General features: G+C 39.2%; 1 protein-coding gene across 3 annotated transcripts in view; it reads right to left on the reverse strand.

Annotated features, from left to right (window-relative positions):
- NAV2 (neuron navigator 2) overlaps nt 1-16,197 on the reverse strand; it is a 400,494-nt gene that overhangs the window by 14,341 nt on the left and 369,956 nt on the right. For all 3 annotated transcript variants that reach the window (XM_061453111.1, XM_061453110.1, XM_061453109.1), the window contains 9 exons: nt 15,545-15,597; nt 13,619-13,642; nt 13,425-13,499; nt 8,670-8,753; nt 7,909-8,020; nt 6,512-6,657; nt 3,915-4,087; nt 1,005-1,158; nt 354-513 (listed from right to left, as the gene is read on the reverse strand). In XM_061453111.1, the coding sequence (XP_061309095.1) occupies nt 354-513; nt 1,005-1,158; nt 3,915-4,087; nt 6,512-6,657; nt 7,909-8,020; nt 8,670-8,753; nt 13,425-13,499; nt 13,619-13,642; nt 15,545-15,597 (981 nt within the window). The remainder of the gene's footprint in view (nt 1-353; nt 514-1,004; nt 1,159-3,914; nt 4,088-6,511; nt 6,658-7,908; nt 8,021-8,669; nt 8,754-13,424; nt 13,500-13,618; nt 13,643-15,544; nt 15,598-16,197) is intronic.

Genomic DNA, 16,197 nt, shown 5'->3' on the forward strand with positions numbered 1-16,197 from the left:
AATGGGTTTACTGACTTCTCTACCAAATATCAGTATCACTTAAAAAGTGAAGGGCATTGAAAATTATTAGTTACTCTGTATTTTCCTTCCTACGATATATCCCCTGGGAAATGTACACTATTAAATGGCTTTAAACATGACTCTTGGCAGCTGAGGTCATAATTGGACAACTCCAACCTAGGGTGTAGCAGACCTATGACAACATTTTAAAAGGAGGCTTTGTGCCAGCTCCTGACATATTTCCACACCTCAACTGTTAATAATTTTCATGCTTTCATTTTTCCATGGCTAACCAAACCAAATCTTCCAAGTGCAGGATAAAACCTGCCCACCGCCTTTCTCATTAAACTCACCGAGACTGGTTGACTCTGTGAGGTTCAAACTGTGTTGAGAGAGACCCACTGAATGTCTTGGAGAGGATGAAATGGAAACCTGAGACTGAGCCCTGCTACAGCTGCCATGGTTTTCAGATTTCAGCCGATCATTCTCTGCTTTTAGTTTTTCAATCTCACTCTTGAAAAGACAAAGTCAGGAGTTAAGAAGGCACAGTGAAAACACACTTAAAAGACAGCAACATAAGTAACTTCAGAAGAAAGAGCAGTTCAGCAGAAATGCCATTTTCATATTTTATCTTAATAATGATTTTAATTCTTACAATGCCCCTTCCATGAAACTTTTCAAAGTATCCTAGAAAACATAAATGTGGGAATTCACTAAACACTGAAATGCAGCTATATTAAGGCAGAGAGCATGGGAGCATTTTAAGAGGTTGCTGACAGTCAAACTGATCTTCCCACGTTTTCAGGGTTGAGTGCAGCAGAATTCACGTGTTCAAGCTGACTCTTAATGAAGGTACGAGGTTTAACACTTGCAACATAAACACAACTTTAAGTAAGCATTTAAAAATTTCAAATTTACCTTCTTCCAGATCTTTACTGTGGGGCAGGTTGGCCAGTCTTTAACACATCAACAAAACTGCAATATTTGAGGTGGTTACTTCTTACCTGCATTCTGTTCATCGCCTCACGAAGCTGGTCAAGCTGATGAGCAGAGCTAAGGGCTTCTAGCCGAATGTCAGTCAACTTCATCTCCTTATCTCTCAGCTCATTTCGTAACTGCATAACTGTTTCAGCCTCACTGTCAGTGCATTCAGAAATACTGGAGAAGATGGAAACACAGACATTGAACAAAACCATTTGTTACTTTTCAGACGGTGCTTCTCCAGCATTTATTAGTAAACGACGAATAAACTCCTTTTATTCTGCAGGAAGCAGGCAACAGTTTGGGCTTATTTGATTAGTGATACATGAGTCAGGTATGTCATGGAAAAATTAGAAGCTAGTGAAATAAATATGTCTGAGGGTTATTTGTCTTGAATCCTGAAACAGAATTCTGGAAATCACCTCCTACTGGATAGTCTTAATTTTTTTTTCATGGTAGTTGCCATAAAGGAAAACGTCTAAAGCCAAAACCTAAATAAATGAAGGGGGTGCAGGCAGTAAGAGCAGTTGGCTGGAGATTGATGAGTTTACAGACAGATTTAAAGCTCACCAGGTGCGCACAGCTGGGTTTCCCTAAACTGTTCTGGAGGGCTTTGGAACTCTACACCTATTGAAGCGTGATAAATTCCTGCTCGCTTCAAAGCACTCATGCTTAAAACATTTTGGTGGCAATTTTCTTCCCTCCTCCCCCCAATAAAAAAAAAAAGATTCTGGGTGAGTAACATTTCAGCACATTCATAAGTGTATCTATATAAAGATCAACTACACAGCTGCAGGCTTTGAAGGAGATTTCACAGTTAAAATATCTCTCCCTAAATCAGGTTAATGAGATGCTTTCCCCACCAAAAAGCCAATAAGGCAAAATACAGAAGTTTTACTTGTATCCTATCCTTCCCTGAGTTTAACTCTTTTCATATCAAGATGAGATACAGCACATAGCATTTTGACTGACAATAGATAGGATCAGAATTTGACAAGTTTCTGGCCTCAGATTTCTAATGCTCAATTTGCTGTAGTTACCAGAACCTCACTCAGGCTCAAGACACTGGAGAAGCTTCTAATAATTCATGAGGGATTAGATTCAGCTACTAACATTTCATCACTATTATATGGCTGGAAATTATTGCTATTGTTTTCACTTCTTCATGTGAAAACAAGCAATGGGCGAAACATCAAGTCTGGGTACTTACTCAAATGAATTTGATTTGATATCAGGCTGGAAGCTTTGCATGACATCTTCAAGGTCATAAGGCTGCTTGGTAATTACATGTTTCACAATACCACCTCTTACAACTTTCTGTGTTTATTTATCCTGCTCAAGTGATGAAGCTACTGACAAAATTAACATAAAATCTGTTCTACAGAGTTACCCAAGCACATTCTAAAATGTGAGTTCAGAGACAAACTAGCATGGTAAGGCAAATAATTAACTTTATTTCACACATGGCCAAAATGAAGCCTCAAGATTGCCTGTGACCTTCCCATGAACATAAAACGAGTTAAGCAGCACAGCAGAAGTCCTGCCTTTAAAGTCTACCTGTGTCGTGGTTTAAACCCACTCAGGTAACTCGTTCACTCACTCCCCCCCACTTCTTTCCATCCCCCTACTCCCGAAGGGTTGGAGAGGAGAATTCTCATACAATCCCAAGCAAAAGGGTACGGTTTGGTCATACAGATAAGCCTATACAATAGCTTGCTACCACCCAAAAGAGCCCATTTGTTTCTCACTCCTCTTCCCCAGCCTGCTCCTGGCAGTTGCCGCTGTCATGCTTCCACGCCTATGCCAGCTTTGGCACTCATCAGAGTCTGATCAGAGCCCTGACCTGAGCCAATCCAGCAACCTGGGGGAAAAAAAATCTCTGTTTCTGTCAAACTATTTTTCACATAATTAGAACGCTGCATCAGCTCAGTGGAGCTGTCTGAGAAGTAGCAGAGCCAGTGCAAGGGAAGGAGCAGGCAAGGTGGGTGGGTAGGTACGAAAGAAAAAAAAAGAGTGGATCATCTCCATTCATCAGGCATAAGCTGGCAGATGAGTTCAGCTGTATCATTAACTATCCTGTTTGATTTCCAATAAATCCTTACTGTTATCTGAATTTGTCAACTTAACTGGGAATTCATCATGGCAGATTAGCTATGGAAATCATCAAGGCAGAGTAGCAGTCTTTAGCCAATAGAGAAAACAAAATCTCAGACTTGGCCTGGCTTGTTCCATTAACAGCAAGAGATCCAATTAATTCTGCCCTTTAAGATCACCCTGGTTATAAATACTCTTCATACTCAGTATGTTCTGCTGGGATAGCATCCCAATGAAATATAAATTATGCTACAGTAACAATGCAATGATTTTTGGCTTCCTGGACACTAACAGAAAGGCACTAGGTTGGGAGTCACCCTACCTATCTTTAATTCCCTGAATACAAAATTCAGCTATTCTATTCTCTGCCTGTAATCTCCTTTGACTACAGAACATTCAAAATAGGCAGTAGGTGTTAAGTGTGATCTTTGTTCCTTCTTTTGTCAGTATGACAGGATTAAGGATTTCACCCCATTTAGCAAAACACAGTACCCCTCTGGTTGATAAGGTAAGTGGGAGAAACACCTATCAGTGGCAACAGAACAGCCCTGATCTGTAGCACAGTCTGCATCTCCTCCTGTGGCCTCATGATGAAGAGCTGTCAGACTCTTGTAGTGCTTGTACAGATGTGCAGGTTCTTAAACAGAAGAATCAAAGGTGACAGGGTGGTGTCAGGTACATTTTGCCTCTGCTTGTTTCTGTAAAGCGGCCTAGAGATGTTTTTTCAAGCTAGCATGGAAAACTTTGGATCTCTTCAAAGCACAATATTTCTCTTTTCCTCTACCAATGCAGCAAGATCCCTTCCACGGCATTTGCTGTTTAGAACTTGAATCACTTACAGAGAATTGGAATGGGAAGCTCTCAGCAATGATGTTGAAACAGTGGAGTTATGGTGTGGCAGCTTTGGTGAAGAAGGTAACGAAGAATCAGTCATCTCCTCAATATCTGAATGAGAAGATGCTGACTTGGGAGATTTCTTTTTACCAAAAGCTTGCTTGAAGGAGCTGCGTAACTGAAAAAACCCCAAGAACACAACAGCAGGCACATCATTAAGAATGCAACCAGGCAAAAAGCACTACAGAATAAGAACTTTAACATGCAAATACTCCAACTGATAAAAGCCATACTCATGTATATTTTAATACAGGTAAAAAAGAATAAAAAAGCTTTTTTTTCCTTGACAATGAGATTAATAATGTCAATAGGAGTGGATATCAATGCTTCCTATTTTTAATTATTTCATAGCAAATTCTGTTCAGTGCAACAGGCTTGACAGAGATGTTCTAACAACTTGCAGCTACAACATGATGTGGCTCAGCCAAGGTTAATGATGCTGAAACGGTTAGTGATGTAAATGGATGGGTTAGCTTTGTGTCTCATAGTGTAAAGTAGGTCTTCCTTACCTCATTGACCTGCCAGAAGAAGCGCAAGCAAAAGGCAGTGGGGGAATGAAAAGAAGACATGTTTTAACAGGAAAGCCAGGAAAGCTTTGGCTTTCTAAGACAAACATGATCAATAATCAACAAAGACCATCAGTTACTTTAAAACTGGAACTCTATTATCCATAAACAAGGTGTTTCAAAAGACATATGGTTATTTTTTGTGTTATCTGGGGGAAACACCACACCAAAACCTCTTAACTATTTAAATTTTATTTTCTCCTTAGCTCAGACAGAATGTTTTGGCTAACAGCCAGGTTAATATTGTGTTTTTCATTGCAGGAACAAGTATTTCACCTACCTGCAATTAAAATAACCTTTTTTCGTGTGACTGCCATATTCAAACAACAAAAAGAATGAATTAAATGTGATTAAATTGACGTTATCCCAAAGTTACAGTTCAACAGTTAGTGCTCAAGAAGCATCTGGACAATGGTCTTAGATAAATGGTTTAATTTTTAGGTTACCCTGTGTAGAGTCAGGGTTTGGACTTGATGATCCTCATGGGTCCCTTCCAACTCAGGATACTCTATGAACACCATTTAATGCTATCGCAAATTAACTTTTGTAAACAGGCTGGCTTAGCATGAGCTGAAAGTTAATTTTAAACTAGACAAAGACTCCTACAGTGAGAAATGTTGAAAATCTGGTGTTTCAGCTCTGAATGGACAGCCGTGTTGTTTCCATAGATAACAAAAAGATCTTGGCTGAGAACTTCTTCAGTATTTGTGGAATAGACAACAATGGGTAATCAGACCCAACTTACATAAAAAGACTGTCCTTTTTCTCCTACTTCCTGAAAACTTTATTTATTTATTTTTAATACGGAGATGTTTCCTTAACCTTCTTTAAAAATAGTCATCTGCTGAATGATAACTGTTGATGTAGGGTAATACCTTCTAGGTTACAAAACAAAGAACTGAAGCTAAAGCAAAAACTTAGTATTTGTCTTAACTGAAGCTGAATGATTATGAACGGTTTGTATCACCAATTCAGAATTGCTAGCAATTTCAGTTAAAGCAATTTACTTTGTCTATAACTGATGCATAAGCTAGCACAAGAAGGATTTGGAGATGACAGTTTCCATTCAACCAATTATTTCAGGGGCAGAGTGGAAATACTGCTGTTATGAAGGACCTGGAAAGATATCAAAATTAAACCACTGGGACAAGAGAGAAATAAAAACAAGAACCTCCTCAGAAAGCTGTTTCCTATAGTTCAGGAGTTTCACAAGCATTTCTGAGAGGATACTGTGCAAATACAAATCAAGCTTTTACCAGCTCTAACCACATTTTGTATTTATACGGATTTATCTGTACAACCAAAAGATCCCGGAAGACTTAAATTCAGTAGGAAGGAAGGGATGGATTGCTTTACTGGCTACAATAAAGGATCTAGGGACTTTCGTCCAGACTACAATTAGACTAAGACACTAAGGCAATTATGGTCTAACTGAAAATGGAGTTTAATATAATGTACCTTTCCTCCAGTACAGGGTACCATGTACAGAGTACATGATGTGCAAAGAAGGAAAAATGGGAAATGACAAGTAAGCAAAACTGTTCAAGATTGGTTATTTTTTCATTGTAGAGCTTCATGGCAATTCTCAAAACAGAGTTCTTAAAGCGTTTAACATGTTCACTTAAAAGCAAGCCCTACAAGCCAAAGAAAAAGAAGAATCTCTTATTGCAGGTTTCCCCTAAGGGGTGGGACACCATATTACTTTTAGCCAGAACTGATCTTTGACAGCTACTTCTAATTTAAGACTGGCCTTTCAGCGGTAGAAGCTAAAACTCAGTACTATGCATCAACACAAGCATACACATCACTTAGGTCTCAAACTTTCAAAAGAGTTTACACAGGATTTCAGCAGTGCATAGTCCTTGTGCTAACCTGCTGTAGGAGGGGAGGAGTGAGGAGCTGAGTGGCTCAGTTTCACTGGGGTGTGTTCTGACAGTTTTATATAAAACTCACACAATCTGCTAAAGTATACTCACCCAGTTCTTCCTCTTCTTTTTCTTTGAATCACTCTCAATGTTGCTCCCCACACTGGAGTGACTGGTAGCACTGTTAATACTGGAGACACTATCCGAAGAGTGCTGTCTGCGGATCCGCAGGTCTGTGGCTTGAGCAGCTCCAGGTCCTGCGTATGAATGGAGGCAATGTCAAAATTTGCAATTTGGTGTTTTATTATGTAATCTAAAAGAAACATTTAGGGAAACAAACACCTTGACAATCACCCTGGTGTAATTCAAATCACTGCTGCTAATCACAGAATGATAGAATGGTTTGGGTTGGAAAGGACCTTAAAGCTCACCCAGTTTCAAACCCCTGCCCCAGGCAGAGACACCTTCCACTAGACCAGGTTGCTCCAAGCCCCGTAGAACCTGGCCTTGAACACTGCTAGGGAGGGAGCATTTACCACACCTTTGGTTAGCCTGTTCCAGTGCCTCACCACCCTCACAGGGAAGAACTTCTTTATATCTAACCTCAACTTCCCGTTTAAGTTTAAACCCTTCACCACCTGTCCTATTGCTACAGTCCCTGAGAGTCCATCTCCAGCATCCTTGTAGGTCCCCTTCAGATACTGGAAGGCTGCTATGAGGTCTCCATGCAGCTTCTGTTCTCCAGACTGAAGAGGCTCAATTTTCTCAGCCTGCTTCCCATTCAAACCTTTCTTCATAACAGGAGGTGCTCCAGCCCCTGATCATCCTCATGGCCTCCTCTGGACTTGCTCCAACAGTTCCATGTCCTTCTTATGTTAAGGACAACAGAACTGAACACAGTGCTCCAACTGGTGTCTCAGAAGAGCAGAGCAGAAGGGCAGGATCACCTCCTTCAGCCTGCTGGTCACACTTTTTTTGATGCAGCTTAGTATATGATAATCACTGTTTCTTGCGGAGAGATTAAAATCTCAGACCCAGACCTTACAAACCCTTCCATTAGGAATATATCCCTGTGTAACTACTGGGATAAATACGAGATGTGTGATAGGCAGGACTGTATTTAGACTTTACACTGGAGATTACTGAAAACACTGAAGAAAATAAACCAAGTGTCTGACAGCTCTGAAATGGGGAACTCTGCTCCCTGCTGCTTCACAACAGCAGCTAGATGGGTGAATTACTAAATGATTCTGGTAAATTCAGTGAATTTTCCACACTGAAGGTGGAAAAAGCTTTGTTAAAACACCTTCTCGGTTTACTTTTCCATTTACTTCTGTACAATTTATCATAGTTTACACAGATACCTATTTCAAATCCCACATGATCCCAAACAAGTTAACTAGAGCATAAGACAAAGCTGATCTTTGATGGTTACATCAGTTACTCCTGAGAGGACAAAAGTCTCATGAGCACTGCACAGTTTCTATAGGTGATGCTGTGCTGCTTACCTTTGCAGTTGAGCTCAGGTGTGTTGATGACTCCGTTGATGGCAGCCTGGGCAGCAGCATTTTGCTTCTTCAGTAGTTCAATTGTCTTCCTTAACTCATTCAGTTCTGAGTCCTTGAATAAGGGTTAAAAAAAAAAAAAAAGGTGACATGCTGGAAAATGCTGATAGTATGATGGTAACTGCTCCAAAGAAGCCGCTTTTCAATTTGGGTATTGGTAGCTGATAGAGAATTTCTGGAATATATGTACAAGGAGATGAAAATGAGGTCTGGCATGCAGAGGGAAGCACACCCTTGCTAAGCTGCAAAATAGCTTGGTTATTATGATAAGAAAGAATATGGATGCTCTGGAATACAGAAATATTGTGTATATTGGATTGTGTATGCTTGAACATGCACTACTTAATTGCATATATTCAAGCATACTGTCCAAAACCCCAGTGTTGCCTGTCTTGCAAAGATTTTTCTCAGTATTTCTCTTTACCATGCACATGTGTGGATGCACTGGGAAGAAACTTGTTGCAAAAATATGCAATAATGAAGATGTGTCCAAACCAACAACTTGTAGGAATAACCTGCTCACTTGCCACAACATCCAAGTGCAGAAAATGAGGACTCTATGCAAAATTTTGATTCCATTTTACTGTCGCCACAACTGAGGAAACAAAGCCAAACAGCACAAAATCCCCCCAATCACAGAAGAAGCACAAGCAGCAGTGCTGGAAACAGAAGTTAAGACATCCCCAAACCCTTTTCAAGCTTGCCTTTTGTTCTGCTGTCATTGTCAGGCTCTGCAGTCTGATCGTCATGTTCCCCAGGCTCTGCTCAAATGCTGCCACGAGGTGAGCCTGAAAGTCAAACCATACAGGAGTAGATTGCTCTCCCCAAACAAGCACATTTCTGCAGCTATTTAAATGGACCACCTAGGGAACTGCATCGTTTGTTGTGTAAATGATACAGACTAAAAACACTGATTAGAAAAGGTCAAATGAGTAGAGCATGAGTTATGAAAATGCTTGCAAACGAATTACCGGGAACTATTTATTTGTAGAAAATCAGAAATGACAAAGGTAATTGACCAACTTCAAAATTTTAGCAAACAGCCCTTTCCTGTACAACTTCTATGGCAGCATGCTACGGAATGATGCAGTTTTAGGCTATAAACCCTGCCCTGCTCAGCAGCAGCTGCTATCAAATACTTCAGAAGACAGAGACATACGAGTAATACTGTGACCTGACACATCAGGAGATTTCCCAGAGGCGGCTCCTCACTCAGCTACTACATCCACTTCTTAAAGACATCATGATTGCAATAGTCAGGACAGCTGCCTCAAACTGTCCTGGCTATGGCAATCACATCAACATGCTCTAACAAAGGATCCAAGAGTGGTATTGCTTTTTCTAGTCTGGAATTCTCATTTATTCTGTAAAACATGCAATCCCACATCCAGAATACAAGAAAAAAATTACCTCCTGGATCCCTAAGGAGTTAAGGTCCTTTGAAAATCCACTCTCAAACTAATCTAGTTCATGTGCTTTTCTCAGCTGTTTAAAGCTGCTTGGATCTTGTGATAAATGGAAAACACATTTTTGAAATAGAAAGACTTTATTAGAGTCAATTTTTTCTTAAAACATCCAATTCATTAACTGAGTCTTTCCAGGAATGCTTTAGGGAATACACCTTGTCACCTGAAAGTATCCCTGACACCAAGAAGGCATGGAAGGATGTCCTTGGTTATCTAGCCATGTTCTCAAGCTATTGCAAGCAATGACATGACAAGACATCCTGTCACAAAACGTAGAGAGGAAAAAGAGACAAACCAATCAATATTTCTGAACGTCTGCTGTTCAGTTCTGAAATCAGACTTCATCTTCAACTTTTTATGTGGGCCATTATTAGCATATGTAAGATTACCTACTGATGGTTTTCAGGTGCCCTTCATATGGTTAAGGGAACTCCTGCCACAAAGCTTTTCACAGAAAGTTTATAGGGGGGTTGGAACTAGATGATCTTAAGGTCCTTTCCAACCCTAACTATTCTATTATTCTATGATCTTAAGTCTTCTCCCAAAGTGTGCATATACATATATATACATATAAAAGATATATATCCCCAAACAACATATATATATTGTGTATATATATATATATGGGGGTATATATATATGCACACCCCAAACAACAAAATGTCATCACTCCTAAGTTTTAGGAGGACATCCTAAAAAACAAAATAAACCACAAAACAGTAACTCATAGAATGGTTTGGGTTGGAAAGGACCTAAGATCATCTAGTTCCACCCCCCTGCCATGGGCAGGGACATCTCACACTTAGATCAAATCCGGCCTTGATAAAATATAAAGCAAGTTTTTAGATAGAGAAAAGCCAGACAGAACATCCCTCCAACTAGATCACTATTTTCCTCGTGGAGATTTAAGGCAAAAAGGTGCTGCAGGTTTCAGATTTTCTCTGTGCTATCCCAACAGGAGAACTCCAAAAGCCAATTTAAGCAGCTGAGACCAGAGATGCCTTCCCTGCAGAGAGGGATAAAGGACTACTTCAGCATTGCAGTCAATCTGCCAGATGCTTAACTGGCCAATATATCTGCATCTAACTCAAAGAATTTTCCAATATTTGAATATCTGCTTGCAACCAAGGTCCATGTGCTAAATATGATCCAAAACGTCTGGTGCTTGGCCAATTACCCTTTTTTGTTTTCCCATGAAGCATTGAGAACCCAATGTCGATTACATTAAGGACATCAGCTAGGAAATGAAAATGATGGTAAGTTAAAGGAAGGAAATACAGATCGAGAAGACGGAAAGGACCTTGGTAAGAGGGAACTATGTTTCCAGTGAAATTACATGGCATCGTTTTATAGATATACATGTATATGGATATGGATGTGCACAAATAACAGAGACATAGTTCAACATGTATTTGTCTCATTAGGCACAATAATCTACACAAACTATAAAAAATACTTTATTTTGCTATTGGAAATAATTCTATACACAAAATGAGACATAAAATGTGTGAAATCTTTCCAAACGGAAAAGGACATTCTCTCGTCTAAATATACGCAGAACAGCAAAACCTTTCACAGAGATATTCCTGACTTGTTCAGCAGCAGCACACAGCTGACTTATCCTAAATAACTGTTCTCACATTCACAATGAAAACAAACATGAGCAGTACAATAACACGGGGATGTGCATCTCTCATTCCCATCAGCCCCTATGAAAATAAACAGCTGAGCCTGTGAGAAAATAGCAAAGTCATTTAGAACCTCATGTTACACATGTATGAAAATCTAAATATTTATTTTAAAAACACAGACTGCAAAGCTTCTGTTTGGGAGGATGAACAGGGAACAACAACACTGATATTCAGGAGTCCTCAGCAATACTTTGCAAAAGCAGAGAAGAAACAGGCAAGCAGGACCACATGGATTAATAATGGGATACAAACCTTTAAAGCTTTAACCTAAACCTTGAGAGAAAGTTGCTCTTTCAAATATGGATGAAGCACCTTATAATTACTCCTATCTGGAAACTGTTCAGCGAACTATAGAAAAAGAGAGTTATCTGCACTTCCTAGCTGGAGAAAAACCTTTTCAAACTCTTGCCCCTGATAGCCTGAGAAACATCAAAAGCTGCAGTGTCTATACAGGAAAATCCAGGAAAAAAAAAATCACCAAATAAATAGAAAGATGAGTTCAAAATGCTTACATTAAAAAAATCTTGCGTAAAGGAGATGTCCCTAAAGCAGTGTCTTAACAAACAGCATTTATGAGTCTTAACTTTTTAGGGAACAGACCTACCCTTTTAAATGGAAAAAAGAGTACGTTCTCTGAAAAGAGGCTACAGACTGAAATCTATTACAAGGACAGTTATAGCAACATCTCTGCAGCAGACTGTTGGTGTTTTATGGATAAATAAGGGGCAATTCCAGTCTAAGAAGTTTAAATAGCACGAATAAAACCCTACAAATGCAAAAGAGAATATTATACATTGTGATGCTAACTTTTTTTGGGGACCCCCCAACTGCACACTCCCCCAATTTACTCCAAAGCAAACAAAAATACGCAGCAGCTGTCAAAAACTATTCTCCAAAAAGACAGTGGTAGTAACCATGCACAAAGTCTTGGGCGAATTACTGACACCTTAGACAGGAACAGAGTAGCTTGTGCTACTCACTGCTCTTGGAGACAGGCTGAATCTGAACACTGCAGCACAACTAAGGCAGAGACAGGCTGAGTTGCACAGCTGGCAAGTTCTTTGTTTGAAGGATACAAGCTCAACAAGGTGATAAAAAAATGCATGCAAGGGAATCTGGTCCTGCTTTCTCATACGTAAAGGAAGCTTCTGGATGAAAACCAACTCGTGTATCCAGTACCCTTTGCATTTGAAAGGCAAACATTTAAATATTTAAGTTCTGGCAGGTTTTTTAAATTCTTCCTTTTCCTCCTGGGAGAGCAACCGAGTGGCTACATGCAGTCAAAGCCCTTTTATCTGACTTTTCTATTAACTGTGTTCTTGGTTTTGCTTTTCCATTTTGCAAGCTGGATGAAGAACTGTGATGCCTGTAGCGACCACCACAGTAGATTTCCCCTTGAATCCTTCTTGTAAGAGGTGTTACTGCTCTTTACTGTGCCAAGTTTTGTATTCTACCTGTTCAGAGATGGTATACAGGAATGTCCTCTTCAGTAGCATGTGTTCTGATGTTTATTCATTCCCACAAACTAGGATGCCAGTATGATCCAATGACTATTCATCTGTAGTTTATTTACTCTAGCACTGCTTATTTTTCTAGCAAGCTTCTGTATTGCAGATATCAGCACAGAACACAAACTTGCTCAGGGTCATACTAGTGTTGCCTCAATACCTCCTGGCTTCCAAATCCTTCTTTTTCAAACTTATTCATCAAATTCCTCATGGGAAACAAGCAGAAGTAGTACTACACTGGTTAATAAAAATCAGATATGTTTACTCTTTAGGCATAACTTGAAATTAGTTCTCACAGCCCCTTATGCTACTATTACCTATTACCATTAGCCTACATCTTAATGAAACAGCAAAATATAACGCATTTCAATTCACATTTCTACCAATTTTTATTCTTACCAATTACAACCATCATCTGTATCTTATCCCACAAACACGTGCCTACAAATCCAACTGGATTTATAAAGCAAGACACTATGTATAAAGACCCTGTCTCAGTGTTTTTTCTCAAGCTCTGAAGACGGTTTACATATATATATATATATATATATATATATATATCTCAAAAGCCAAATGAATAATATAATGCAGTATTTAAAGAAAAGCATCAGACAATTCAGTAGGACAGGGGATGTTACTTTTTGGAAGGTTCCATATGCATGCAGTTATTTTAAACTGAGTGTTATACACATGAAATCTTTTTGTCACTTATTAAAACTGGGCTGGTAACAGCCACAAAACCTGGCACATTAAATGCGTTCCCTGCTAGTGTTTGTTCTCAAAGTTGTACTCACGTTGGCAGTCAACTGAGTTGTCAGAGCTGACACTTTTTCTTGGGATGCATCCAGCTCTCTTCGTAGCTTGCGAATCTATATATTTGAAGAGAGCACTTTATTGCACTGTAATATGGAGAACTAAAATAGCAAGACATGAAATGCAGAGTGCCTTGACAGAACATTTATGCCTGTCAAACATGATGTGCTCTTACCTCTGACTGGCACTTCTCTTCAGGCTATAAAATAAAAACAAAGGAAAATAAATGAGAATGTTACAACATAACCAGCCTGACAAATATATACAATATTTCAAAAGGTTTTTTTGAGTCCTCATGTGAATTCCTTATTTTGGATTCCCACATCCATATTCAATCTAAAATAATCTTCTAGTTTATTTACGCTTCAGGAAAAAGAAACAGGCTGCTTGTACAGTACTTCTTCCTGCAGGAAGGAACTGGGCTCCAATTCCCAGCGTACAGATCATTGTACCTCCAACTCTGAATCATGAACTAGTAAAGTGCATAAGGAGCTGCATGAGGCTTCCAAAGAGCCAGGACTGTCACAGAACGTGCCTGACCTCAGACAGGAATTCTCTTCCTCCCATGCTCAGCTAGCTCTCCATAGAATGAAGACCACGTGTTTACATTCCAAAGTGATACGAAATAAAATGACTCCCACTTGGATGCTGAAAAACTTGAGGACACACAGCTAGTTATCCAAGAACGCAAAGTGGATGTACTGGTCATCTGCTGTGGCCTTACATGGTAAAACTGTGGCTACTATGGCTTGTTTCCAACCAAAGTTCTCAGCTACAAAGAAATATACGGTAGGAAGTTACACACTCCACTGTCCTTGTGTAAACATGTCCACTAGCAGACACCATGAAAATTATACCCATCAAACCACACTATTAGGAGCCACTTGTGCTTGGGCAGCACGCACATAAACCAGAAGCTTACACAGCAGCTGCTCAGAAGTTTTCATGATTATAAACAAAAGCCAAGAGGAAAAGGTCTGTTTTCCATCCTTCCAATACCTTCTATCTATTCTGGCTTCATGTAGACTGCTTGAGCTGAAGTCAATAATGAAAGATAGTATTTCAATTTATTTTCAAAGTCTTAGCTTATTAATAGCGAAACATGTATGAGAAATAATGATAAATAGCTCTATGGTGGCTTGAGAGACTTTGCAGACAGTTATACATGGCCTTCCAAGAGCAAGTTCTTGTATCACATACACTCGTTACAGCTGTGGTAGCACGAAGACACATCATACTTGCATTAAGAATTTGAAATTGAAGATCCTGTTCAAGTAACACATACTTTAGAAGCAATTCTTCTCAGAAGCAGCTTTTTGAGAGGGTTGCGTTTTAAGAAGCCCCCAAGCCTGTGATCAAAGCATGCCAGGAATGACTGTAGTTACCACCACAACCAGCTACAGAAAAGCTAGGCAAGACATGGTCTGCATGTTGCAGCCTCACCTCCCCATTACAGCACAGGTATAGTCTTATCCTACAAGGTCTTCCCTAGTATATGTTTAAACAGACACTCTTCATAAGATTTAGAAGAAAACAAGCAAATGCAACACCCATTAAAAAAAACAACCCTGTGTTTTCATACTCCAGTAAGCCTTGTTTTATGATCAGATAACCTAACTGAATATATACTTTTGAAGAACATATTACTGGCACAGTGAACAAATGGCTTCTTTAGAATTATTAACATCTGTGCATTAAAAACTTTTGTAGCAAATCATTAATGCAAGGTTGGAATGAGTTTATTCAGCAAATTCTGGGGTTCTTCAGGTAATGAAGCTGAAATCTCAGATCTACTGAGGCCCTCTGAAGCAAAACTTAATTCAGCATAGTTGTAAAATATTGACTTGAAAAGTAATCTGGCCATTTTGCAAAGCAGTAATTGCTTTTAGGCCATCAACATCTGTTTGATGAGGACACTGCTAAATACCTACAGACATCTTTCTGAATGTAACCATTTCTTTTGTAGCTAGCATCCGGAACACAATCAAAGGAAGCCCTTTTTTCCCCCCTCCTTGAATGGCAAAAATAATTAGCACAATATAACTAGTCAATTCAATAATTTTTATTAGTAAACACAAATTTTTCACTTTATTATACTTACTGTTGAATAAATAGATGAGGTACTGGATACCAAAGAGAGAGAAGAACCATGCACTAAAAGAAAAAAACCCAACATTACGAATATAAATACAGCAACCACACAGTGGAATCATCACAGAACATCCCCTGCCAATGACCAGCCTACTGCAGAAACATCCATCATAAACTTAATTATATTACTGCACCAACAATGTACAGTTTTAAGAATGCATGGCCAGGTAATACAATCCACAAATGATTTGATAAAGCTGTTTTAACAATTTAATAATACCTGGGTTTTGGGGAAATGAGGTCAAGAAGATTAAAAAGAAAAGTTTCAATGCAGATTTGTTCAGAAATAAGTATTTCTCTGGACGACTTATCTTAAGAAACTTGCAAAAGGGTTTACTCAAACTAAAAACCCCAACAAATTAACAGAAATTCAGGAGAGATTACAAAAGTACATCTAAGTAAACTTCAATTTAAGATGAGATTGAGGAGGGGGAGGCTGTTTTCTTCAAGCAGCAGAACAAGATGGAGATGTCCTGAAAAAACCATAATACTCAGCACATAACCAGATGCTCCAGCAGCAGATGTGGAACATGCAGAGAAGAAATCACTGTCTAATTTTGTGGCTCTTAATTGTCCTCTGAATGCATCTATGTCTTCCTTCTG

The sequence above is a fragment of the Pezoporus flaviventris genome, unplaced genomic scaffold (assembly GCF_033815535.1).
Source record: "Pezoporus flaviventris isolate CSIRO_AGI_PZ_B2104156 unplaced genomic scaffold, CSIRO_AGI_Pfla_v1 ptg000014l, whole genome shotgun sequence".
Lineage (NCBI taxonomy): Eukaryota > Metazoa > Chordata > Aves > Psittaciformes > Psittacidae > Pezoporus > Pezoporus flaviventris.